The sequence below is a fragment of the Sapajus apella genome, unplaced genomic scaffold (assembly GCF_009761245.1).
Source record: "Sapajus apella isolate SASKATOON/1434 unplaced genomic scaffold, GSC_monkey_1.0 scaffold45, whole genome shotgun sequence".
NCBI classification, from domain to species: Eukaryota; Metazoa; Chordata; class Mammalia; order Primates; family Cebidae; genus Sapajus; species Sapajus apella.
The window spans coordinates 8029121-8056133 of NW_022436985.1; the positions used below are offsets into that span (position 1 = coordinate 8029121).

The 27013-nt window shown below is 37.7% G+C and overlaps 1 protein-coding gene across 18 annotated transcripts in view; it reads left to right on the forward strand.

Moving 5' to 3' along the window:
• Window positions 1-23751: 23751 nt before the first annotated feature.
• SNCA (synuclein alpha) overlaps window positions 23752-27013 on the forward strand; it is a 121133-nt gene continuing 117871 nt past the window's right edge. For 2 of the 18 annotated variants that reach the window (XM_032239599.1, XM_032239610.1), the window contains exons 1-2: window positions 23752-23960; window positions 26510-26655. In XM_032239599.1, the coding sequence (XP_032095490.1) occupies window positions 26535-26655 (121 nt within the window). In that variant the 5' untranslated portion in view covers window positions 23752-23960; window positions 26510-26534. The other 16 variants (XM_032239598.1, XM_032239607.1, XM_032239602.1 and 13 more) reach the window with 15 other exon arrangements.

Below are 27013 nucleotides of genomic sequence, written 5' to 3' on the forward strand. Positions count from 1 at the left end.
CTAAGGCCATTTGTTTAATGCTGTTTACATGATGCTGCAGGATGTTGTCTCACCCGCCATGCTGCCTGTGAGCACTGGCGTCCATTGACTCTCACTGCTGTCACTGTGCTTTGTGGATGAGGACTAAGTATGCAAATCTTGTATGCAGGAAAATGTGAACAGCAATTGTTTACTGTTTAGAATTCGATACTGTAAACTTAGAATAACACATTTTATAGCCCTGTTCTCTCTTGAAGGCTTTAGGAAGCAATCACTGAATTTCCAGAGTGTGATTTCTTTAAATGTTGACCTCACTCTGTCTGTCACACGTGGCGGCAGCCAGGAGGATTGGGGAGGGGCGTGGGTAGAGCTAGAAGAGCAGTCACATTTGTGTATAAACGTCCATTCTGACCTCCAAGCATAGCTTAAGACCAACTCTTGAGAACAAGACTTCACCATAGGGTGGAAAAGCAAGAGAGGACATGGATCAAAAGGACGCATCATCAACATGGAGCAACAGCCTTGAAAGCCCTCAGATCTGTGTGGTTACTCCTGGAAGTTTGCCTGGTGGGTGGCACAGAGCCTGTGGACAGAGTGGCACAGTGGCTGGAGGGGCACACAGGGTACAGAAGACCTTTCTCCACCCAACTCTTGTGGTGCTGTAGACCTGAGGTGGTACCAAAAAAAACACATAGATAACTGAGGCCACATGCAAGAGCCCAGACACATGGCTCAAGCTCCCAGGGTTAATGATTGTGGAGAGCTAGCTGGGAACGCTGCACTGGTCCTGTGTTCAACATGAATGGGTCACCTTAAAAGACATGTCAGCATGGTTCTGCCTGCCCAATCTTGCAAATAAATACCTCTCCACCCAGTGAGAAGTGATCCATTGGTCAGGTTGCCCTCCTAGACCTGAAATAACCACAGGATCCCAGAATTAGTCTATAGACATGAGCCTTAGCATTCTGTGGGGCATGTGGTTGACCCCACAGGCAGTGAGGCTAGGAAGTCTGAGAGTACTATGTAGGAGAAGAGGCTGGCCCACAGGGGTCCTGGTCAGGCTGGGCGTGCAGCTCCTGCAGAGTGCTGCAAACCCTGAAGTTCCCAGCATGAGAGGGAGGGGGATTTGGAGAAGAAGGCATTCCAAAGTGCTGCAGTACCCAAGTGGAGACTTATGTCAAGAAAAAATAGCAAATGACAGCTTTTCCCCAAGTGGTAACAAGAAGTAGCTGAACAAGCCTAATTGTATATTCTTCCCCATTTTAGCCCATTTTATCCCATTTATTAAATTACCGCAGCTCTCCTGAGCAGAATAAGAGGTAGGGAAAGAATTCAGGAGAATTCAAATGCCCCCTCATGAAAACTTAAAAATTTGGAAAACTGCTGGTTCCTAGTAATCGAGATTGCTACATTTTCCTTCAGTTACCAAAATGAAATTTAGGAAATTCATTCTCTTTTACTCCTAATCCACAAACATCTTAGTCCTGTGAACAAACGTGAACCGAAACAGCCAATCCCTCAAGATGCATCCTGCGTGGCGAATATGGACTATGTTTTAAATAGGGGTAAGTGGCTACTTGCTGACTAAAGGTCACACATCTATACTCTGAGTTCCCTGAACACCCACAACTCTGTTCAGCTTTGGGACTTCCTGAGCTGCTTGATCCTACCAATCAGGCCTGGGCGGCGTCAGCCAATCAGGCCTTAGCTGTATCAAGCAATGGGAACTGGTATTTGTGTAAACCAACCTGACTGAAAACCTGGGTGGGAACGTTCGCCGCAAAACCTGACCCTCTCTTGGTTCTCTGGAACACACCTTCATTTTACACCAAAAGCTGTGCCTCACGGTTTGCAGAATGTTCACTGGAATAAAGTCTCTTTCTTCCAAATTCCTTTTCAGAGTGCATTTGTTCACAGTGCCTGTTATCCGAGGTGAATCTGTAAGCAATACGTATGTGATGGAAAGTTTTTTTCTTCCTCTCCACCTTCCAATCCTTGTTCTCTTCTAATCATCTTATAGATAATGTCTAAGAAGTTGGCTTATTTAAATGAAAACTTTTGACTTCTTACTACTCATTTGAAAGGACAAAATACTTCGGTCACCCAAGTCTACCTGCTGTGTCAACAGTGTACTGCTGCATATTAAAGGGACCCCATTTAAAACTACCTGGAAAAGGCTAAATCTTACTTTTTCTTGTTTTTACTGACCTCTAAGTTTATGGCTGATATCAGCCACAAACCTCCTCTTCCTTGTGAGAGGAGGGCAGCTTTCAACCTGAAGTTCAGAGCATTGTTGTACAACATTCCTGAGGTATATTGCTCCCCATTGGATTGGGATCTGTGCCACAGAACCTATAAGTGGGATTTACACAAGTTTCTGTTATTGTCTAGGGAATAAATTGTGGACCATAAAAGTGAAATATACAATTCCCAGTGCCTTTTAAACGTATAAATATGCACAGAAGCTCAGTGCACCTTTCGCTGGATTAACAACATGCTGCTACACTGTGATACTGCCAAAATAAGACCTTGTATTTCAAAGGAGAATACATTAGTCCTAGAAAAAGAAGAGAGCAGCTCTAAGGTATGTCCATGATTCCCTCTGTGAACCTGTTGTCTGCTTCTTTGCCTGAGGCAGAACAATAGAGCATGTGGCCAAGAAGGAGACTCTGGATCAGTCCAACCTGGGTCCTCAGCCCCAAACTATGGCCTCAGTGACTATTCCCTGATTTGCAAAGTAAATACTGCTATGAATATCTAACACAATTCAGAGGATTGAATGAGGTCAATTAATTTAATTAACAATTATTAATTTAAAGCACTAGGTCACAGCCTGGGCCATAATAGGCTATCAATAAACACTTACTATTGGTGTTAACAATCTTTACTTTTATTTAAGTGATGAAATTACTTCAAATTACTTTATTTGAGTGATGGAATTATACCTATAGATATATAAGTATATTCATAATCTATATAAGTAGTTACACTTTTTGGAATATACTTATATAAGTACTTATATAGGTTACAGTAAAGTATATAAGTACATTTATAACATATATTTATAGGATTAGTATAAGAGCTATTTTTTACAAAACACTATGACATGCTAAAATAGTGAAATAAGTAAAATTACAATTTACTTTAGTTTGTGTTTATTTGACGCCAACTACCTGGACATTTAGTCCGTTTACTGCAGTAATTTTCCAAGTATGGTTCTTGGGCCAGCACCATCAGCATTACCTGGGGAATGAGCTAGAAATGCAAATTCTCAGCCCCTACCTTAGGCCCACATGAAAGCCACTGATTTAGTGTATCTAGAAGGAAAAAATAAAAATAAAAACACGTAGCTTTATTTAGGAAAAAAGTAACTCTGATATTGATAGATATCTCTCTTCACTTTTAAAAGTTTCTTCTTACAGAAACCAGATCTGATTATATGAACCCAATTGAACAAGGTTGGGCCTGTTTTCTACTTGTATGTCTCTCTTCGTGTCTCCCTTCTCCCTTGAACCCTAGTCTCTTTCCCTGCCTTTTCAGGACTATTTCCCCTGGAGTTCTTAGCCTACTCTGCTTTATCTTTCCATACAAATATGGTCACCAATATAGCCCTCTGCTCTTTCTCAATCTACACAGCTAGAGCCTCCATTGCTGCTTTAAAATCCAGACAGATATTCAATCCCATTATCCCCAAAGATAAATTCTCTCTTAAAAATTGAGATTCTCTATGTCAGTAGCGGTGGCTCTGTGTTCATGCTGTTCCCTCTGCTTAGAACAGCATTTCTTCAATATTTTCACATATTTTTACAGCACATGGCATATAAAAAGCACACAATAAACACCAACATCCTGAGTTAAAAATGTGAAATGTCCTTTCCTGCAAAAATAACATATGCATGGTGTTTGTCCCAGGTCAGTACACATTTATTGACTGCCTAATACTTTACAGGCATTGAGCAAAGCATGGGGTAGAAATAATAACAGTATTTTTTCCCTACACTGAAATAGTGTGCACTCAAATAGGGAAGATATATATATAGACTACTTGCACATAATGTCATAGGTGTAGCAATAGAAGAGTACACACAGTGGCTTGTGAATACTAAGGCCAACTTGAGAGATCAGAAAAGGTTTTTAGGAGAAAGTGATGAATGGTTGAATATATTTTAAAACTGCTAAATATGTTTTCAAAGGGCAATAAATGCCCATATGTTCCATAAATATTATAAACAGCATGCTTATTCAAGTTAATGTAGATCATGTTTTCAAAAGCAAAATAGATTTTAAGTCACACTTTTTCTTTCCTTTAAATAAAATGTTCCTCAAGTTAAAAGTATTACCAAGTATGTCTGGGAACCATCTTCTTGTTGGAGCCCTTAACATCTCCATGTATTCCCAAATCAGAAATTAGCAAACCATTTCAACGTCTTCCTTTTTCTCAGCTCTCTCATACAAGCATCCTTAAATCATATCCATTGCATTTCCAGTGTTTTTCAAATTAATTTTTCCTTTGACATCCCTATGGTCAGTGTCTTCTTTTTACATCTCCTAATTTCTTTCTAGATAACATCCTAATTGTTTTCCCCAAATCTGGTTTTCATCCCCCTCCAAATATCTGCAAGATATCAGAGTGCTCTTTAAGCAAAACAAATCAGATCACATTTTTCTCTTATTTAAGTATTTTATTATTATGCACCTCTAACTAGAATGAACATGCATCCCAGTTTGTCCAAATGTAGATATTCTAGTTTTATGTTTGCTAACTAGCATAATCTTCAGGAGTGTCTCCTTTCATTCTCAGAAGTGCGTGTTCTGAATAAAAAATTATATGGTTAGCCTTCTCATTGCCTTCATTATTTACTTTGAATTCAATAATCTTACATAAAAAGTCTTCATTTATAATATAAGTCCTGCCATTAAGAGATGGAAGGTTGCTCTTATACCTTCTTTTACCCCTTTACCATTTGAGTTCATCAAAATCATAGATTATGTCTTTTAAAAACAATTAATATTTAACACCATGCCTGCCATTGAATAGGCACATAATGATGATTATTAAATTTTAAAGTTACATTTAAAATGAAAGTTTTTGTGATTAATCATATTCTATATGAATTATCCTTAGATTATTGAATGTAGCCATATGGTTTTTGGCATTCTTTTTAACATGTTTATTTACACATTCATAAAATGATCACTGACTACTTAACATGTAATCTAGTTGAGCAATGCCCTGATGATGCTTGGATAGGAGAAACTGAGAAAACAAACATCTAATTATAGATGCTCCTCAATTTATAATGTTGTTATTTTTCAATGAATTCATCATGTTAAAAATATTGTAAATCAAAAACACACTTAAACACCTAACTAATCAAATGCCATAGCCTAACTTATTCTACCTTAAAAATGCTCAGAATACTCACATTAGCCTACAGATTTGGACTCCTACAGTTAGGTAGGCTACTTACTGTATGTATTCTGAGTCCTTTAAGGAAGGCTAGGCTAAGCTATGTGCATGACACAAAGCCTATTTTATAATAAAGTGTTCAATATCTTAGGTAATAGTATCATATCAATTGCCCAGGAAAAGATCAAAATTTAAAATTTTAAGTACAGTTACTACTAAATGGGTATCATTTTCACACCATTGTAAAGTCAAAAAATCATAAGTTAAGGATCATTTGTAAATGAGGGCACAATTCTCACAAGAAGATTTCAGAATTAGTTTCAATACATTGTGAGGACACAAAAGAGGAAGTGACCAACTCTCAAAGAGTAGAGGGGAAATTATGGATTTATGAAAGAAATTACTTTTGGGCAGAGTCTTGGAAGATGAGCAATTGTAAATATTCAGTAGAGCTGAAGCAGGACATAAGAGGAGCTGTGGATTAATCTGGACAGGTTAGATAGAGGCCGGAGCTCAGAGGAGATTATTGGCAGTCCTTGCAAACAACAATGAGTGTCTAAAGAGTGTCATGTAAGAGAAAGATAGAAACAGTATCGGAATTCATAAAAGTCAGCGTGGTAGCAGGGTGGCAAGCATACTGAAAGAAAAAGACACTTGCCCTAGGTCAAGAAAGATTATTTCAGATATTCAGAAAGGTGAAAAGGTGTAATTTTAGACTCCATTATGGGAAGTGGGAGATCTATCATGGGCAAATTATTAAGGGGGTAGATTTGAAGGACTTATTCACTAATTGGATATGAAAGATGAAGAAAGATATGACCATAAAATAAACTATATGTTTTATTTTAAAAGATTTAATGTTTGGTACTACCATTTACCAAAATGAGGGCATCAGCAAGTTTTAGAAGAATAATAAGTAGACAGAGAAAGAGGAGTCTTCAAAGAACACTATGAAGAAATAGGTGGATAGAAAAATGATAAGAAAATAACAATGTTATAGAAACACAGGGTTTTTCAAATTGTAAGGGATTATCAATAGTAAAAATGATCCAGACTAGACCAGGAGAATAAGGACAGAAAAGAATAAGAAATACATTAATACATAGGCATCTGAATTCAATAGCACTTTTGTCAAAATCATGGCATAATGTGTAAAAATGTATTCAATTATATCCCATTGATTGGAATCACTTCTTCTGATTTTCAGGTTTTAGCTGTGCTTATCCACATGGATGGAACCGGGGTCTCACTCAAGGGATGGCAGTCCAGAAGTCCAAGTCAGAGACATCAACCTGATAGCTACTTCATTGGCCAACCTCACCTGGATTGAGTATAGCTGTGAAGCTTTTAAATTTTCTTTATTATTTTAGCCAAACTGCTATTATTGGAATATTTGGCCTCTCCAAACTTCATGTTGAAATTTAATCCCCACTGTTGGAAATGGGGCTTCATAGGAGGTGTTTGGGTCATGGGGGCAGATCCCTCATGAATAGATTAAGCTCCTCCTTGGGCATGGTGGTGGTAAGCGAATTCTCACTCTATTGGTTACCATGAGAGCTGGTTGTTAAAAAGGGCCTGGAACCTCTCTCCCCTCTGCCTCTTGCTTCCTCTCTCACCATTCAATCTCTGCAGATGCCAGCTCCCCTTCACCTTCTGTCATGAGTGGAAGCAGCCTGAGACCCTCACCAGATACATATGACCAATTTTAAAATCTGCCCGAAATCAGAATTGTGAGCCAAATAAACCTTTTTTCTTTAGAAATCATTAATGTTCTTTTATAGCAACACAAGCAAACTAAGCCACATACTATGCTTTCTCTTTCCCATCTCTTAATCTGAGTAGAAATTATAAATTTCTGACAAATTCAATTATTAAATTTACTCCAGAAAGTGATAAATGAATTCAAAACTTTCTCCTCCCTCACCTTAGGCCAGAATTGTATGATGTCTATGGCAACATCTTCTTCAGACTCCTTTTAGAGTGAACAGATGAATTTATGCATCAGTTGCCAGTACATGGTGTGAGAACATCCTTGGCCTCAGTTTACTTTGTTCAGATTTCATCAGCTGCTAGTAGCTTTTGCTGATATGTGAATGCTCTGTGCTTACTAAGAAACGTTATTATTTTGGTCACAAAATCTACCTTTAAATCTAGCAGTATAAATTCAATTATTTTACTGTTGATCCATCTAAATTCATCATATTCCATGAATACAAAGTGTCTAGGACTTTGTCCTGTGGGAATTTCTCATATTTTAAGTAAACACTGAGAATTAATGCATGTCAACTCTCCTCTTGCCATTTTGAGATTTTCTAGATCTTCCTAGCTTTGAAAGTTAAATCGGGTGAACTAAAAATGCTGCAATATTTAAAAAACTTAAATCTCAAAAACCTCAAGACATAGTTCAAGATTTTTAAAAGTTCAAGTATTTGTCAATAAATAATAAAAAAAATCATTTGTTGCTTTAAAAAAGAATAGGAAAGGATGTGTGACATAATTGGAACATTCAATAATGGCTCTATCAAACTCCTAAAATAAGCTTAAAGAAACATAAGAGCTACACATTAATATTTATGACTGTTTCTGAAAAGGATATGAGTTAAAACCTTTCTCAACAGTTGGTATTAAACAAAATGTTCAAACACAAACAGAAATTTAATTGGTATTCTTAATTAAAATGATGTAACTCATATTACATGCCAATTAAAAAATAAATGGAGCCACTGGGGGGTTGGTCATTTAAAAAACTAATATAGATGAAAATTGTGGCTGTTGCTATAAATTGTTACTGGTCAATGAGTTTACTATAGATACGTGTACACACATATATACAATAAATGCTATATATTACATGAATTTCAAAAATAAGCGTGCAATATGGGAAAGCAACTCCAACTTTTCAGAGATTTTAAATACAAACATTTGTAAAATGAAGGAAGAAAAGATAGAAGTAGAGAAGGAGCTGGAGAAAAAGGAAAGGAAGGAAATGAGAAATACACCTTTGATAAACAAACTGTGATAAGTTGGTGCATTCTGGAAAGAGAGTTTGATGGAGAGCTGAGCCATATTGGTAACTGGAGATATGACTCATTATTTCATTTAACAACTGTATTAAGCACCAACTAGGCTAAGAATGCATTAAAGGAAAAAACTTAGTCATTGAAAACGGGAGAGCTGGGTTCAAATCCTAGACCTATACTTAAAGCTCCCTAAGGACTCACTTTCCTCATGTTCCAAGTAAGAGGGAGAGAAGGACTCATTATTCTTACCTTACAGGTTAATGTAGGTGTTAAATGCTATAAGGCAAGAAACATATTGCTTGCTACAATTCGTAGTGAAAAAGATTACCCTTTTCTTATTCCATATGAGAGATGCTGGGTTCTTAATCTTTGTACATTTTCTTGTTTGTTTTACATACAGGTAGAGGAAAGGCAAGGTACTATCGTTAGTCAATTAAATCTATGATTTTGAGAAATGATGTTTTCAAAGTATCATTGCTCATTGATTTTACTATACTAGAGAGTATGAGTATTAGCTTGCAGACTTTTGAACAGTAATAATAAAAAAGAATTCAATGCATCTGCAAGTGTAAGCAGAATTTTTACTAATTTTAAAACTTTTTTGTTATTGTTCAGACAATCTTAGTTCAAATTTTTAAATTAGTTATTGAGGTAGACGCTAAAATGTACTTTCTCTTACAGTATTTTTAAGAGCTGCAAAACTAACATTGAAAATACATACTGAAAATATTATTGCATGTTTGATTAGTTAATATGTTTATTATTAATTATTGTAGGTAGTAAGAAAACTAATCTAAAAGCTTTGTTTATTCAACCTGTTTATCATGGTCTTAAGGAAATTTTTGTAAAGTGCTTTATAATTTTACTGTCATGTATTCAGAATAGTCTTATTCAAATGCATCCAAAACATTGAGTATATCAATAAAGCCTTCAAAAACCTGGAAAAAAAATAGTGGGTTTTTCCAAAGACAGAACTTAATATAAGAATTGATCTAACTGTATTGAAGGACTGCCAAAGGATATAATGGAGTAACTGGAAGATTCATAAATGTAGGAAGCAGGGATATCCCCTAAGAGAAGGGCAATAAAGGATAGTGGTTGGGGTTATCAAAATCAAAAATTTTAAAGCCAGACTTCTGTAGAGTTGACACTTACACTTCTGAGGAGAGGGTGCTCGCAGGCTTGTGCTGGCACCTCAGGAGGCATGCGGAAAAGCCTTGAAGGGCTTCAGTCAAACCCATGGGGAAGATGCACTGAATGGATGTCTGGTGCTGGTTACACACATGCCCAGGGGAGGAGTCCCACATTGTTGGGGTTTGGACATCTGAGGAGAGGAGGCTGCATTTGGGGTCCGTGAATCCCTGAAGGGAGCTTATATGGTTTGGCTTTGTGTCCCCACCCAAATCTCATCTTGTAGCTCCCATAATTCCCACACGTTGTGGGAGGGACCTGGTGGGAGATAGCTGAATCATGGGGGTGGGTCTTTCTCATGCTGTTCTCGTGATAGGGAATAAGTCTCATGAGATCTGATGGTTTTACAAATGGGAGTTTCCCTTCACAAGCTCTCTCTCTTTGCCTGCTGCTGTCCACATAAGATGTGACTTGCTCCTCTTTGCCTTTGCCATGATTGTGAGACCTCCTGAGCCATGTGGAACTGTAAATCCATTAAACCTCTTCCTTTTGTAAATTGCCCAGTCTTAGGTAGATCTTTATCAGCAGTGTGAAAATGGATTAATACAGTATGTTGGTACCAGGAGAGTGGCGCATTGTTGAAAAGATACCCAAAAGTCACCAAAGTGACTTTGGAACTGGGTAACAGAAAGGGGTTCGAACACTTTGGAGGGCTCAGAAGAAGACAGGAAAAAGTGAAAAAGTTTGGAACTTCCTGGAGACTTGTTAAATGGCTTTGCCCAAAATGCTGATAATGATATGAACAATAAGGTCTAGGTTGAGGTAGTTCTCAGATGAAAATAAGGAATTTGCTGGGAACTAAACAAAGGTAACTCTTGTTATATTTTATCAAAGAGACTAGTGGCATTTTGCCTCACCTTCAAGTTTTGTGGAATTTTGAACTTTAAAGAGATAATCTAGGATATCTGGCAGAAGAAATTTCTAAGCAGCAAAGGATTCAAGAGGTGACTTGAGTACTGTTAAAGGTATTGAGTTTTAAAAGGGAAACATCATAAAAGTTCAGAAAATTTGCAGCCTAGCAACATGATAGAAAAGAAAATCCCATTTTCTGAAGAAAAATGCAAGCTGGCTGCAGAAAGTTGCATAAATAAAGAGAAACTGAATGTTAATCCCCAAGACAATGGGGAAGATGTCTCTAGGACATGTCAGAGGTCTTCACAGCATCCCCTTCCATCACAGGCCTGGAGGCTTAGGAGGAATAAATGGTTTTGTGGGCCAGGCCCGAGTCCTTGTGCTGTTGTAGCCTAGGGACATGGTGCCCTCCATCCTAGCCACTCCAGCAGTGGCTGAAAGAGGCCAATGTACAGCTTGGACCATGGCTTCAGAGGGTGTAAGCCCCAAACCTTGGCAGTTTCCACGTGATGTTGAGCCTGCAAGTGCACAAAAGTCAAGAATTGAAATTTGGGAACCTCCATCAAGATTTCAGAGGATATATGGAAACATCTGGATGCCCAGGCAGTTTTCTGAAGGGGCGGTGCCCTCATGGAGAACCTCTGCTAGGGCAGTGTGGAAGGGAAATGTTGAGTGGGAGCTTCATACAGAGTCCCTACTGGGGCACTACCTAGTGGAGCTGTGAGAAGAGGACCACCATCCTCCAGAACCCAGAATGGTAGATTCATCGACAGCTTGCACCATGTACCTGGAAAAGCCACAGACACTCAACTCCAGCCCATGAAAGCAGCCAGGAAGGAGTCTGTACCATGCAAAGCCACATGGGCAAAGCTACCCAAGACTGTGGGAACCAACTTTTGCATCATTGTCACCTGAATGTGAGACATGAAGTCAAAGGAGTTCATTTTGGAGCTTTAAGATTTCACTGCCCCACTGGATTTTGGACTTGAATGGAGCCTGTAGTCCCTTTGTTTTGGTCAATTTCTCCCATTTGGAATGGCCATATTTACCCAATGCCGTACCCCCATTGTATCTAGGAAGTAACTAACTTGCTTTTGATTTTATAGTCTTATAGGTGGAAGGGACTTGCCTTGTTTCAGATGAAACATTGGATTGTAGACTTTTGAGTTAATGCTAAAATGAGTTAAGACTTTCGGGCACTGTTGAGTAAAAAAGATTGGTTTTGAAATGTGAAGACATGACATTTGGGAGGAGCCAGGGGCAGAATTACATGATTTGGCTCTGTGTCCTCACCCAAATTTTACATTTAGCTCCCATAATTCCCACATGTTGTGGGAGGAAACTAGTGGGAGTTAATTGAATCATGGGGGTAGGTCTTTCCTGTGGTGTTCTCATGATATTGAATAAGTGTCATCAAATGGAAGTTGTATGAGATGGTTTTAAAAATGGAAGTTTCCCTGCACAAGCTCTCTCTTCTTGCCTGCCACCATCCATGTAAGATGTGGTATGCTCCTCCTTGCCTTCCACCATGATTGTGTGGTCTTCCCAGCCATGTGGAATTGTAAGTCCATTAAACTTACTTCTTTTGTAAATTGCCCTATCTTAGGTATGTCTTTATCAGCAGCATTAAAGAAAAGGCTAGTACAGGAGCAATAAGAGTGTTTCTAGACATGCAGAAAGAAGCTAAAGGCTGGAACCAATTGCTGCCGTTGGAACAAAGGAGAATGGCTGGAGTGTGGGTGACACTGATGGTAACAACTATCAAATAAGGATCAAATGCCTTTTCTCCTGACTTTCCCTGTCTTCTAAGGTCATTAATTGGCAGAATCTCACAGAAAGCTAGCAGGTATAGAAACATAATTTGTATATCTTAGCCCCAGTGCCAGAGAGAAAAGGGAAAAAAATAGATTTAAAGAGCAACAGCTTTGTAACTAGCACAGTGACATTTTGTATGTTTAGAAAACTCTTATTTGTCAATTTTGTTCTGCAAATTCACTTATTTAGATATTAACATGTGTTGCTTTTGTGATGATTCATCAAACAGAACTGAGTATCTGGTGTTTATGGAAAGCAAATTAATATCTTAGTATAATTTTTATTTCAATGTTAAATTTCTTTATTTAAGTACAGAGAACAGTTGACTATCATCATCATTTCAATTGATTATCCAACTGTAACATGAATTCTCATAAGTTATTACTTTCTAGCAAACCTTAAATGTTCGTTAATGAGATACATCTTCTTTTCTAGGATCACATAAAATGATTAATAAATTTATTACTATTATTATCTACTGCACAAATATTCTACTGTTATTTATTCAAACAGAAGTATTCCATATTCTGAATCAGTACGGTGTTAATCTCTGTTTACTATGTCCATAAAAAAATGTGCCAGTGATTTGGTTAGAGCCATAAATATTTGTTTTTTATATTCAAAGGAGGCAATCGCTTTATGTTGTCAAAATCCTTACTGTTTGTATAATCATGTGTATTCCTTGTGCTTTTGTTTTGTTCTGTTTTTTGAGACAGAACCTCGCTTTGTCACCCAGGCTGCTGGAGTGCAGTGGCATGGTGACTACTCACTGCAGCCTTGACTTGCCATGCTCAAGTGATCTTCCCACCTCAATCTCCCAAATAGCTTGTACTACTGGTGCCTGCCACCATGCCCACCTAATTTTTAAATTTTTTTGTAGAGACAGTGTCTCCCTTTGTTGCCCAGGCTGGTCTCAAATTCCTGGGCTCAAGAATTCCTCCCACTTCAGCCTTCCAAAGTGCTGAGATTACAGGCATGAGACACCATGCCCAGCCCTGGCATTCAGTTTCAGTATCTATAAAACTGCATTTATTTTAAAGTTCCTGTTGAATCACAATTTATCCATAGAGTATACATACCAGGACACAAAGCACACTCTATCACAGTTGGAAGGACAGGAAATTTGGAGAATATAGTATAAAACTAATGTAGTAGCCAGAGTAGTCTAATTTTTCCCAAAGGGTCCATGAATTCACACCCTACTGGACAGCTGCTCTCAAGTTTTCATTTTCTTCACAGAGTGTTCAATAGTTCTGTCACTGAAAAGTGTTTCTGCCAGGATTGATGGTGTGAAATAAAATTTATGGGAGCCATTGGTTTGGACTGAGCTCTTGCACTAGGCCCAAGAGACCAAACCAAAATAGAGTGACTCTATTATCAAGCCAAAACTAGGTTGTTTATCTGACCTTCCTAGAATCAAGAGAGTAAGAAATAATAGTCAAATCCCTAGAGGAGCCAGTTTTTAGCTGGCCTAATAGGGAAGTTCCCTCTGCTTTAACTTTTACAAGGCAAGTACCTTTGAAATAACAAATCTGCTTTTTGCTCTCTGTTTCTGCTTTCCTTGGCCTTTTACTATATATAAAACCAAACTCCTCTGCTCAGCTTATCAGAAAACTCATTATATTATATAGAATGAAGTGTTGCTTGATTTTAGAATTGCAGATAAAAACCAATTAAGATCTTTAAATAAGTTATAATTTTGTCTTTTGGCAATAATTTCTGAACTGAGTCTTGGAAATAAATAATCCGACAACCAGGTAAAAGGAGCAGAGAAAGATGAGTGAATTTTTTAAATCTGTTTTTTACCCATTCTAGTAAGTTCCTTCACTCTATAAAAATGAATAATTCCACCACCTGGATAAATTTGGTTTCATAATGGAAGAATAATATCATCAGTAAGAGTGGAAATCATGGGTAAGAAAAGAGAAATAATTAAAGTGCCTAAACCAACTTTACTGCCTTTAAAATATCAAATAGGTGAACTAGAATGATTCAGTAAGATTTGAAATCAACTGTTAGTAGTCTTTTCATGTAGAAAGAAGTCTGCATTTAGGAAGCAGTTGAAAGAAATTGCTAAGTTCTAAAGATAGGTCCTGTCCAGACCAAAGCAGGTCCCTAGCCCTAATAGGGATCCCTTGGGTAAGTAGACCATTTGCTACAATAAGAAAAAATGACATCAAAGGAAAGGCTAAGAGCTATGCTCTGAAGATCAGTGGGTGAGAAATCTCTTGGAAATCTCCAGGATGCTTGCTCTGGACACAAGCCAGGCAATGGAGATATAAAGAAATGTGTGGCCCTCAATTGTTCAACAAATAGCCATCAATTCAAACTGAATATTTAATAATGCATCAATCCACAATCAGAATTTCAAAGCCCAGAAAAATACATTTAAAAGGTCAACCCTTTAGACTGTTGCAATACTTTTTTATTGTCAATGCCCTGTTTACCAGTCAGCCTTCCACATTCTCTATTGAGTTTTCTAGATAGTTTAGAATAGAAAATCCTACAGGGTAAGACATTCAGGAGTCAATGGATACTTTTGTTCTTCCAGTTCATTCTAGTAAGAGTGGTAAAATCAGACAGCATATTCTTTTTAATTTGGATTATAATCCAATTTCCTACATTCTCAGACCTAACCTGTGTTTACTACACTAGCGATTTTTTTAGGTTAACCTCCCCCTGATGCCCTTTTTAAAGAGTGAGAGCTGAAATTATAACAACTATATGATATTGATGGGGCTGCTTTTAGATCCTCAAATTCAAGCTCCAGAAATTTATTTTTGATTGTGAATATTTATTTTAATATATTTACAGTTCCAGCTTATGTTTTCTATGTCCAGGTTTTGTTCTCCAACTTCTGAAGCCCACAGAGTATGAAACAAACATTTATAATGGAGATGATGGTGCTAATTTTATGTATTTTATTCTCTGGCATATTTGATTGCAATAGAGTAAAGATGGATTTGTGGCTATGATATGTATATATACGTACACACATATATATAATATAGATGGGAAGGTATCAGATATCTCATGTGTGTATACACATACATACATATACAGGATATAATGATACATATAAGTGGTATAAGTCTTCACATCATCCATAGGTATAATACAAGTTGGTTAATCTTGGGCCAGTCATATAGCTTCTACAAATTTTATGTTTCTTGGGCAAAGCAGTATATAATGCTAATTATGTAGCTATGCCAGAACAAACGTCAAGATAAAAAAGATTCTACCTAGCGCAAAAGAGAATTTTTATATATAAATTATACACAGTTTTATATACAAATATAAATATCACCCTGATGTATTAGTTTGCTAGAATTGCCATAACAAAGCACCACAGACTGTGCTGCTTAAACAACAGAAATTTATTTTCTAACAATTCTGAAAGCTAGAAGTCTGAGATCAATGTATCAGCAGGGTTGATTTCTTCTAAGGCTCTCTCCTTGGCTTGTAGATGGCTGTCTTCTTCCAGTGTCTCTATATTGCCTTCTCTGTGTGTGTGTTCTAATCTGCTCTTTTTATAAACATATCAGTCATATTAGATTAGGGTCCACTCCAATGACCTCATTTAATATTAATTTCCTTCTTAATGACCTGATATCCAAATACGGTCATATTCTGAGGTACTGAGAGTTAGGATTTCAACATATAGTTTGGTAGGATACAATTTAGCTTGTACCATTTGGGGTGTTCACTTTACTATTAGTGCCTTGGTGAATGAATGACTACTATTTAAATAAAAGACCAACATTTTAGAAGAGAAAGTTTTGTTTTTGTTTTTTCCCCTGACAATTATAGGAAAGATGGTCATGAGAAGTAAAAGGAAAAGACTGAAAGAGGAAAGATAAAGTAAAAGAGAGAGACAAAAAGGAGTGAGCTATGTCACCTCTATTTTATCTGGACTAAATGAGAGGTCCACTAATTATGTGAAACTACTAATTTCTATCTTCTGTATATTTAGAGGAATCTTTGTGTTACCCTTTATCTTCATTTTAAAGGTCTTGGTATTATATGTCAATCAGAATATAGAATTCACATATGAAAGATGTCCTCATAATGCCATAAAAACTAAATTTGCATATTTGACAAGTGTGCAAAAGTGCAACACCATTCCAACACTGACAGAATAATTCTAGAGGATTTTAAATGAGACTTGTCATATTGTTATTGGCTCTAATAAGCAGTCAAAAAGGTATAACATTCTTTCTACGCAATTAAACTCCATTCCAAAAGGCGTTAAGTTCATTTTTCTTCTATGAAAGAAAGGTGAAAAAAATCTTGAGAAATAGGAATATTGTGATCATGAGGCTATGAATCAATTAGGCCAAATAATCAACTCTTTAATAGAGAAAAATGTCATGTAAAAAGCAATTTCATGAATGGTGCTAGCTATTTCTTATAAGCAGGAATCTGTAAAATACAAGCTGTGCAACGTTCTCCTGTCCAGGTAGGAACTGAAGAGCATGCTCTTTTCTCTGATGGGGACAAGTGACTCCATCTAGACATTAGTCTTTGGAGAGCATTCTCTCAGATGCTGACCCTCTCTGCAACGGAGAGAGCACATGGCATGGCCTGCTAGGCTACTTCTCTGCCATTCTGCTAGGCAGGTTCAGGCCCTGACAGTATAAGAGCTCTGTGAGCCTCCACTCATGTTTGGATAAGTCTCTCTGCATTATTGTAAATACAAGAAGCCTTGTGTAGCTGTGTAATACAGAGAGGAGAACACCTACAATATTCTGTCATGATTCTCAATTCCCTGAAGAAAAACAGTGTCTTTTACACACATTCATGCTAACTGTTATAATTACATTATAAAGATTATTAACCAAATATTATATATATGAAAACAGAGTTGAAAGCTTTTCAACTATTTCAATTGATGACTCCCAAGATGTACCTGACTGTACTGATATAATCTGATGGATTTTTATTTCAAGCTATTCTAACAACTGTATTTTATGATAGGGAAATGAGTATTGTTTTAAGGAAGACCGTGTTTAATGTTTTCAAATATTTTTATCTTTGACCTAAATTTTGTTTTCTAGTTTGTTTCAAATTTTCACACTTGGGTCAATTTTCTTTTGCTCTAGGTAGAATTTTTTCATCTTGGCTTTTGTTTTGCTGTATTTCTGCCTGACTGGAAAAGTTTTTATTATTCCCCTTTCTTTTCATCTGATAAGTAGCTCTTCTGTGTCCAGAGATAAATATATCCTTTACTTCTGCAAGCATTATTTTGGCATATGTATTTTTGTTTCAGTTAGGAAAAGAACAGAAAAATGATTTTCCTTCTTATTTTCTTTCTAAAACTTGCTTTAGAAGCTAAGTGGGAGCAGCCCTTTCACATATCATTATGGTAGTTATTTACGTGAATTAACATGACTCATTTTCACAAATTTATGAGATAAAGTTAACCTTTATTTCTTAAAGAGAGAGAACAAGTGGAGGAAAAGGTCAACTGCAGGTGCTTGATGTTGTATTGTGTGCTGCTTAGAAAGAAGAAATATGGAGTCAGAGTGCCTCATCATTTACTAGTTGTGTGTCATATCGCAAAAAATGGAAGTGTATTCAACCAAAAATGCAGCTTGGACAATTGCACTGGTAAAAACTATTTATGGAATATGCAGGAATAAAGTTCTTAAAATTTTATAAGATGGTATTTCTTTGATAAATGACATTATTTTCTTAAGCTATATTTCCAGAAATAAAATTGCTGAGTCAAGATGTATATTGAATGATTTTGATACATATTTTTAAATTATCTTTTAAAAAAGACAATTTTACTAGGAAAATAGAAGTTTCTCTCTTATTCCTGGGGAAACTGATATTAAATTTTTTTCTTTTTATTATATGCATTTACTCACTTTTCTTTAATGAGCATATATTACTTGTATAGCAACAGAAAATAAAGGAGAATTATATCTGTGAAGTGTCATGTCAGATTGTCCTGTCCAGTTTGAAATCCTCTTTGACTGTTAATCTACCTTGAGATGTTATTTTAGCTATATAAATGCTCCCTACGGGCTAAGAGCATAATCCAAGATGATTAAGGAGATTGAATTCTCATTTGATTGATCGTTGCCATAGACACTTACACAGAGATAAATAAAGCCATTAAACACAGACCTCTTTTACATTTGGAAAGACATGGCAAATCATCACACTGCTTTCTTTGGTGTACATAACATCATAATATTATGAGTGTGCGCGTGTATAACATTCTGTCTACAACTTGATGATCTAGTACATATATGCTACTTCCTTACATGAAAATGAGCTGTACATATTTGAGAAACATTGGTGACTTTTTTACACAAATCAATTTTTCCTTTTGATGACTACATTACGGGAAGATGTTTGAATGCTGCTTTTTTTTTGTTATGTATATACTTATAGATATATCTGTGAAACATCTAGCTAGATGTTCTGTAGGAATCAGTTTTACACATGTAAACAGGTATATTTCTGTACTCTAAATTTTGATAATTAAAACAAGAATTCATAATTTTATTATTCAACCATTCTTAAGTGTTTAGTAGCCATTACTATCAAAAATTTCTCTTTGTGTCTAATTTGATTACTTAGAGTTTCTTTTTATTGTGACAAAAAAGAAATATTGCACAGACAACTTTAATAGAAATATTTTGATGAGGAAAAGTAAGGTTAATTTAAATAGAAATGATTCAGAAAAGAATCAGTGAGACTTAGTGAAGGATCATTGTGTGCTATGGAGAAGCTGATTTAAGATAACTTATTAACCATATTTAACATATATAAAGAATTATTAGACTGAGTATATAGACAAGTGTTTTACTCTTGAAAGACAAAAGAAGAAAAACTGAATTCAACCGATGTGTATAAAAGTTAAAATTAGCAGTAAATTAAAAATAGATAATTAATTAAATATATGATACAATATAACATTTTATAGTCAAGTTGATGTTACAAATCTTTATTTACATTGATATGTTTTGATATTAATGTGTTAAATAGCCATTAAGAAATAACTTCTTCTTTGAATAATTTGCTTTCTAAATGTCTTAACAACATAAATTTCCAGTTTTACACGGAAAACCAACCTTTCAAAACATTAGTGATGTGCTTTTTACATAGTGTTAAAAAGTTTCTTTTTTATTCCCCAAGACGGAATCTTGTTCTTTTGCCCAGGCTGGAGTGCAGTAGCATGATCTCAGCTCACTGCAACCTTCCCCTACTGGGTTAAGCAGTTCTCCTGCCTCAGCCTCCTAAGTAGCTGGGATTACAGGTATGCACCACCATGTGTAACTAATTTTTTTTATTTTTAGTAGAAACAGGGTTTTACCCTCTCGGTCAGGCTGGTCTCGAACTCCTGACCTCAGATGATCCACCCACCTTGACCTCCCAAAGTGCTGGGAAAACGCCTGGCCTAAAAAGTTTCCAAAATGCCACTTTATACTCTCACATTATCTAAAAAGGAATATGTATTAGTTTCATGGATATTTTGGATATCATAAGGAACATGCTTATTTGCTGCATATTCTTTGTTTATAACAGTAGCTTAACTTCAGTTCAAAACAATACACAAAACATTATAAGTTCCCTTGATATTTTAAAAATTCTATTATTTTCTTCGTTTCTGAATACAAATGCTGTTCAGTCTGTTGATTCTTCATTCACCTGAAATATTAGGGGCTGATTTCTAAATTGGATTTCATTCTGAAGCCTTTCAGAGCCACTGACACAAAGGGGCTGGCAAACTTGGAATACCATTTGTTGTATCATTTTATTTTTTCGCTTGGCAAATCAACATAATTCATACAGGACTATGTCATTGTCTTTTGAAATAAATCAGGTTTAATAACGTAAAAATGTTAATAAAGATAGTAAATGTTAATTCTGTCATTGTTACTGTATTTTTTCAAGCTGTGGCTGCCAACTGCTTTGAGTGATGTTATTGTAACTCACACATTAGGGAGAGAAAAGGGATGCTTGGTGGATTTTTAATTAACAATCCCTATCAATGTTCCTTGGCCTTTCCCACTCTATCTCTCCAAAATTTCCATCCATTGTTGGAAACTTTTTGCTTACCCATACTTACCAGAGTTATTGATGAAAAGCATCAGATATGTCATGTATGTTGCTGGTGGGATGGGAGACTGTGGAGGGTAGGAATAGGCGGAAATCTACTGCAATGAAGAAACAAAAAGCATTTCCTAGGACATCAAGAACATGGAGGCTAGATAATAACAATATCCACTTGTACTGAGAGCTGCTACTATGCCTGGCTCTTTGCTATGAACCACATTATTCATTCCTTCTAACAATCATACAAGACAAGTAAAGCATCATTCTCATTTTTTAATGAGAAAACTAGAGATTACGGAAGTTATAGATACTTGCTCTGAGTCACTGCTAATGAGTAGTAGAGCTTTGATAAGTCCTTGCATTTAGGTTGTATCTAGTATATCAACTCTTAGAAGTATATCATGCTCACCAGAGTTGCAGAGTTGAGTGTATTACTTAGGTTCATTAATGTGTTTTTTTCTTTCTAATACTAAAGTCATTTGAACTTGCTAGATTTTGAAATACTTAAGTGTCTTTTTTATCTAGCTTTAACATATTTAATCTTAGAATCTTGCATGCCCTCATATTCTTAGGACCACAAAACCACAAGAATATTTAAAATGTTATCTAATAGAAACAATATGAAGTTGGTCATGGAGTCAAATTAGAGAATCTGAACATGTTGCTTCTTCTTCATTGCTCTTCATATTTCTTCAGAGTAAACCTATCCCCCCATCTCATGCTCACCCCCTTTCCAAAATCATACACAATGCTCTCCCAACAGTATGCATTAGGTTTTCTCTATACCCACTATGAAATTACAGGAGAAGCCTATCGAGATCTCACTACCTCATCTCTCTCATACGTTTACAGAAGGTGACAGGAAGGTGCCGATAGGGAGTAAGAAGCAGGTGGCTCAAGCATCAATGTTACATCACCTCTTGTGTTCACCAACAAATATGGAATATTATCCAAAGATAAAAAAGATTATATGTTCTTCACTTAAACACATTAAATCATTCCTTTCTTTAATCACCGTTAATGGGCAGAACCTTTATTTTCATTGTATTCTCTTCTCTCAAACACATTAAATCATTCCTCCCTTTAATCACTTGTTATTGGACAGCATCTTTATTTTCATGCCATTCTACTCCGCTGTCTTTGCTATAGCACAAGTTCACTGCATACCATACCTAAAACTTCAGTTGTTCTATGGGGATAAGCAAAGTCTAGGTTAAGCATACATTTCATAGAATGTTAATCTATAGCAAAATTAATAAATTAAATCCTGATAAAAATCATATTAAGGTGTGGTAAAATATTTAAATTTCACTTAGCAAAGAGAAAACCAAACATGAATATGGTAGTTATGAACAGAATATGCATAGCAGTAATGCTTCCAAGTAGGTTCTGACTTCCTATTTCTTATGAGGTGCAAGCCATTCAATTAGTTTAAAAAGAAATATGAAGTCAGAACCTAAAGATTTACTGAAGACCATGCTGTTCATCAATAATGAAAAGAAAAATTTAAAAATATATATTTATTTTAACTTCTAGTTCCCTTCTTTGTACTTGAGCAACTTTGCCTCCTTAAGAATATGGATATAGAATATATGCAATATTACTATCAATATTATTTGCAATTAAAAGTTCATTGGATGTTTACTGTGTTCAAAGCATTTTGAGGAGTGAAAAGAGTTAAACATATAGTTATAATTCAAAATGACAACAAAATTAGTTTATAATTTTCTTTTTTTGTGTGTAGTGAGAAATCATTTCCCCTATTGAGGAATACCAATATAGAAAAGGCAAAACTTTACATATGAATGAACTGTTTTATAATAACATAAGTTCTTTTTGATTTCCATTGTCACATCCAAATTTGAAGGCTATTTCTAACACATTTGTGTTCTACCTTTTTCCTTCACACCTTTTACCACACCCAATCTATGAGGCTTCAGACAGAAACTGCTAATTCAGAGACAATTGTGCTTTCTGTAACAGTTTCTGCTAAATTGCCTCAGCTCTGCCAGTTAAAAAAGCTAGGTGATCTCAGCCTATCACCAAAACTCTTGGAGCTCAGGTTCTCTATTTATAACAGTTACATAAAATATAATTTATCTGCCTGTTATGACTGAATAACACAGTACATCAGTCCTTTGTCAAAAGACTAATAAATTACCATATAAAAGTGTGGAATCGTGTTAAATATTATAAGAAATGCAACTGTCCAAAAATAATTCTCTCAACATAGGTCTGCTAATAAGACCTGAAATATCTGTCATTTTATTTATCTCTTTGACTTAAAGCACCAGGTCTCAAGGAGGTCACTGTTAAACTATAAGTTTGTCATATGAAATAATATATTAAATAATTGTTGTAATAGTCTATTGAGGTACTAGCTGTAATGAGGCACAATGGAAAACATATACTATTAACAGTAATACAAAGAAACAACAAAAAGCAATAAAAAACAAACCACTGATTCATGCAACGACATGAATGAACCTCACGAATATTATGCTGAGTAAAAGAGGTCACACAGATATGAAACAAAGTTCATACTATGTGATTAGATTTTTACGAAATTCTAGAACATGCACATGAAGGGTATAAGGTAACTGTCTGGAGTGATGAAAATGTCCTGCATCTTCAAAATGGTGTGGGTTACACTAATGGATGGCTTTTTCAAAGTGACTTAAAGGGACACAACATCTGAGCATTTCTCTAGGTGTAAATTATACTGCAATTTTAAATAATCATCTAATGATACTGTGGTTATTTTTAAACAGTTCCTAAATTTTGTGGATGCATACTGAAGGTTTACAGCTGAAAAGATATATGCAAAGTTTGAATTTGGTGACAAAAAAACAGGGAGGATTTGTACTGATAAAGTTAGTGGACATATGGATGGGACACGATCAGCCGTGTGTTGAAAAACATGTAAAAGTTGGGTGATATTCACATGGGAGTCCTTCACTGTGTCTACTTCTGTGTGTTTGAATATTTCCATAATAAAAAGTTGAGAATGGATCGGTCACCTGAGTTCATCCCTTCATTTACAAAAAAGAAAACTGGAAACAAAAGGAGAACATAACTTGTTCAAGGTCTCAAAGCCAGACAGCATACTAGCTCCCAAGTCCAACCTTTTTGCTGTGATGTTAGGCAAACACAAATATTAACATGAGCTGCTGCATTATGGAAAGTCTGCTTTTCCAAAGGGCAGACCAAGAGTTCAAGGAAGTGTTTAAGTAATAAATACCTATGATCTTGCTTTCATGCTCTTCTATTTTCCACTGAACACATATGCGTTATCTTCTATATGTCTGTTATGTATACTCATTTGCTTCCTGTTCCTTGTGGTTTTAAAGTTGTTTTTTATGTTTAAATTTGATTTTACTCAAATTTCAGAACCAAAATGACCGCAAGAATCAGACAAAACATTACTTTCTATAAATATAAAAACAATTTTTAAAAAAACATACTTCAAAAACGAGTTGTTGTTTCCCCCACTTTTCCAGTGCTTAACTAATCTTCCGAATCCAGGCACAGAAAGCAAGGCTTTCCGCTAGTGGGAGGAGCTTGCTTCTCCATTCTGGTGTGATCTAGGAACAGCTGTCTTCCTTTCAGCTTTGAAAGAGGTGAAAATGTGTTAAGTGATGCAAAAATTGTCTTGAAGTTCGCGTTTGTATGTCTGTGTCTTTGTGCGTGTTGGGGGTAGGGGAGACAAAAGGGGGTGTCAGTTCTGAGGGTAACTAGAATCAGGAGTCAGAAAGGTGAGTGGTTTGTAGCATCCTCCTTTCAGAAGGGGCTGAAGAAGAAATTGGATATGGTGGCCGGGTAGGGGAAATCACGCTGGATTTGCCTCCTAGACCAAGCACTTGGGTCTGCAAAGTAAGTCCCATTTCTAGAGCAAAAAGCCTTGGGACTGCTTGTTTTAGACGGCTGGGGAATATTTATTCCTTGTTCCACTGATGGGAAAATCAGCGTCTGGCAGGCGCTGATTGGTGGAAAGGAAAATGGTGATAGTGGGGTGGGAAGAGGATTTGCTGAGCCTCCTCCTTGCCTCCTTAACCTGTAACTCTTCCTTAGTAGTCTCCGCTTCACCTGCGGGACCCTTCCGGGCTCGTCCTAGATTAAGAGCAAACGGAAATCTTGGAGATATTTGAACTAAAGCGACCCTTAACGATGTAGCGTGAGACGGTGATTAAATTTCAGCGATGCGAGGGCGAAGTGCTCTCGGCGGTGCCGTGTGAGCAGCCTCCCTGCGCTGCCTGTTTCCTCCAGCAGCCCTCCAAGGGATAGGCTCTGTTCTAGGTGGTCGACCCTCAGGGCCCCGACTCCGGGGCAGGGGATGGTCCCCGGGAGGACCTAGGGAGAAAGGCGGGGACAGGAAGGGAGGGGAATGGGAAAGAGGGAGAGGCATCAACCCAAGCCCAACCCCTCGCGAGCGCCAAAAGAGTGCCCGTGACCCTGAACTTGAGGTGAGACGCGAAGGCACCCCCACTTTCCCGCCTTGCGCGGTCAGGCAGGCGGCTGGAGTTGATGGTTCACCCCGCGCCCCCTGCCCCATCCCCATCGGATAATGGGAACTAAGCGCACGCGGCAGGGAAACCGCGAGCGCCGGGAGAGGGGCGGGGAGAGGCGCTGACAAATCAGCGCTGGGGGCGGAGAGGCGAGGAGAAGCAGGAGGAGGACGAAGCGGAGGACGACAGCGACGACCAGAAGGGGCCCGAGAGAGGGGGCGAGCGACCGAGCGCCGCGACGCGGGAGTGAGGTGCGTGCGGGCTGCAGCGCAGACCCCGACCCGGCCCCGCCGAGAGCGTCCTGGGCGCGCCCTCCCGCCTTCCCTTCAAGCCTCCCTTTCTCTTCATCCTCGTGAGCGAGGGACTGGGAGTGGCCATTCGACGACAGGTTAGCGGGTTTGCCTCTCACGCCCCCAGCCTAGCGTCGCCGAGTTGTGCCGACAGCGGCCTCCTCTGGGGACCGTCCCCCTCCCGGTGCCGCCTCCGCCTTTCCTGTGCGCTCCTTTCCCTCCCTCTTCCCTATTCAATATTATTTGGGAATTGTTTAAATTTTTTTTTTTAAGGGAGGTTGGGAGGAATCGGAGTTGCGGAGAAGCAGAGGGACTCTGGTAAGTACCTGTGGATCTAAACGTGTGTCTCTGGAAATCCCGGAGAACGCCGGGTGGCAGAGAAGTGGTCGTGGGCGCCGGGAGTGGGTGGTGCTGCGGTGAGGATCCGCTGTGCCAGGTCTCTGGGCGGTGAGTACTTGTCCTTTGGGGAGCCTAAGGAAAGAGACTGGACCTGGCTTTCCTCCTGCTTCCGATATTTCCTTCTCCTCAAGGGCTGAGAGGTCAGGCGCTCTCCAGGATCCGCTTTTCCCGGGAAACGCAAGGATGCTCCATGGAGCCTGAGCATCCAACTTTTATTTCTCTTTTACCTGAAATTCCTCTGCCTGCTCTCTCGGTTTTTCTCTGTAAAGTAAGCAAGCTGCGTTTGGCAAATAATGAAATGAAAGTGCAGGGAGGCCAAGTCAACAGGTGGTAAAGGGTTAACAAGTGCAGGCGCGCGGTCCGCTAGGGAGGAGGCTGAGAACGCCCCCTCAGGTGGCTGGCGCGGGCCTGGAGACCGCCGGCGGGTGTGAGCGGCGCCTGCTCTGGGTAGATAGCTGAGGGCGGGGGGTGGATGTTCTTGTGGATTAAAACCAGCGTCCCTGGGCTCGCTGTTTGCCTGAGATTCAACCACACCCAGAGTGAGTAGTTAGTTCTCTTCTCCATGTCTCTCCATCGTCAACCCGGTAGCCTTATTCTGGGATTCAAGTTAAGGATGCCCCTGACCGTAAGCTTCCAGCTTCCATGCTTCTAACTCATACTGTTACCCTTTAGACCCCGGGAAGTTGAAAAAGGGTGAATCTTTTCTTGCAGCTCCACTTCTGAAATGCAGTAATAACTCAGAGGATTCATCTTAATCCATGGTTAGGTGGCTAGACTTTTACTAGCCAAGATGGATGGGAGATGCTAAATTTTTAATGCCAGAGCTAAAAATGTCTGCTTTGTCCAGTGGTTAAATGAGTGTACACTTAAAAGAGTCTCACACTTTGGAGGGTTTCTAATGATTTTTCAGTGTTTTTTTTTTTTTTTTTTTCCACTCAAAAAGTTCTCATTCAAAGTGTATTTTATGTTCTCCAGTGTGGTGTAAAGGAATTCATTAGCCATGGATGTATTCATGAAAGGACTTTCAAAGGCCAAGGAGGGAGTCGTGGCTGCTGCTGAGAAAACCAAACAGGGTGTGGCAGAGGCAGCAGGAAAGACAAAAGAGGGTGTTCTTTATGTAGGTAGGTAAACCCCAGTTGTCACTTTGGTGTTTGTTCACGACTGATGGGTCAGGATAATCAATACTCTAAATGCTGGTAGTTCCCTCTCTTGATTCATTTTTGCATCATTGCCTGTCAAAAGGGTGGACTGAGTCAGAGGTGTGTGTAGGCAGATGAATGTGAATGTGTGTATTTGAGCTAATAGTTAAAAAATGTGTCTTTGCTTTTCCAGATTTTTAATTTTCCTCTAATATTTAGAACTTTTAAAAAATGAATATTTCTCTACCTACATGACTGCATTTCAGAGAACAGTTTTAAAAACTCGTAGTCTTTTAAAAAATAATATTCTTAAGCATCAAAATGATTCATGGGTCTTTGA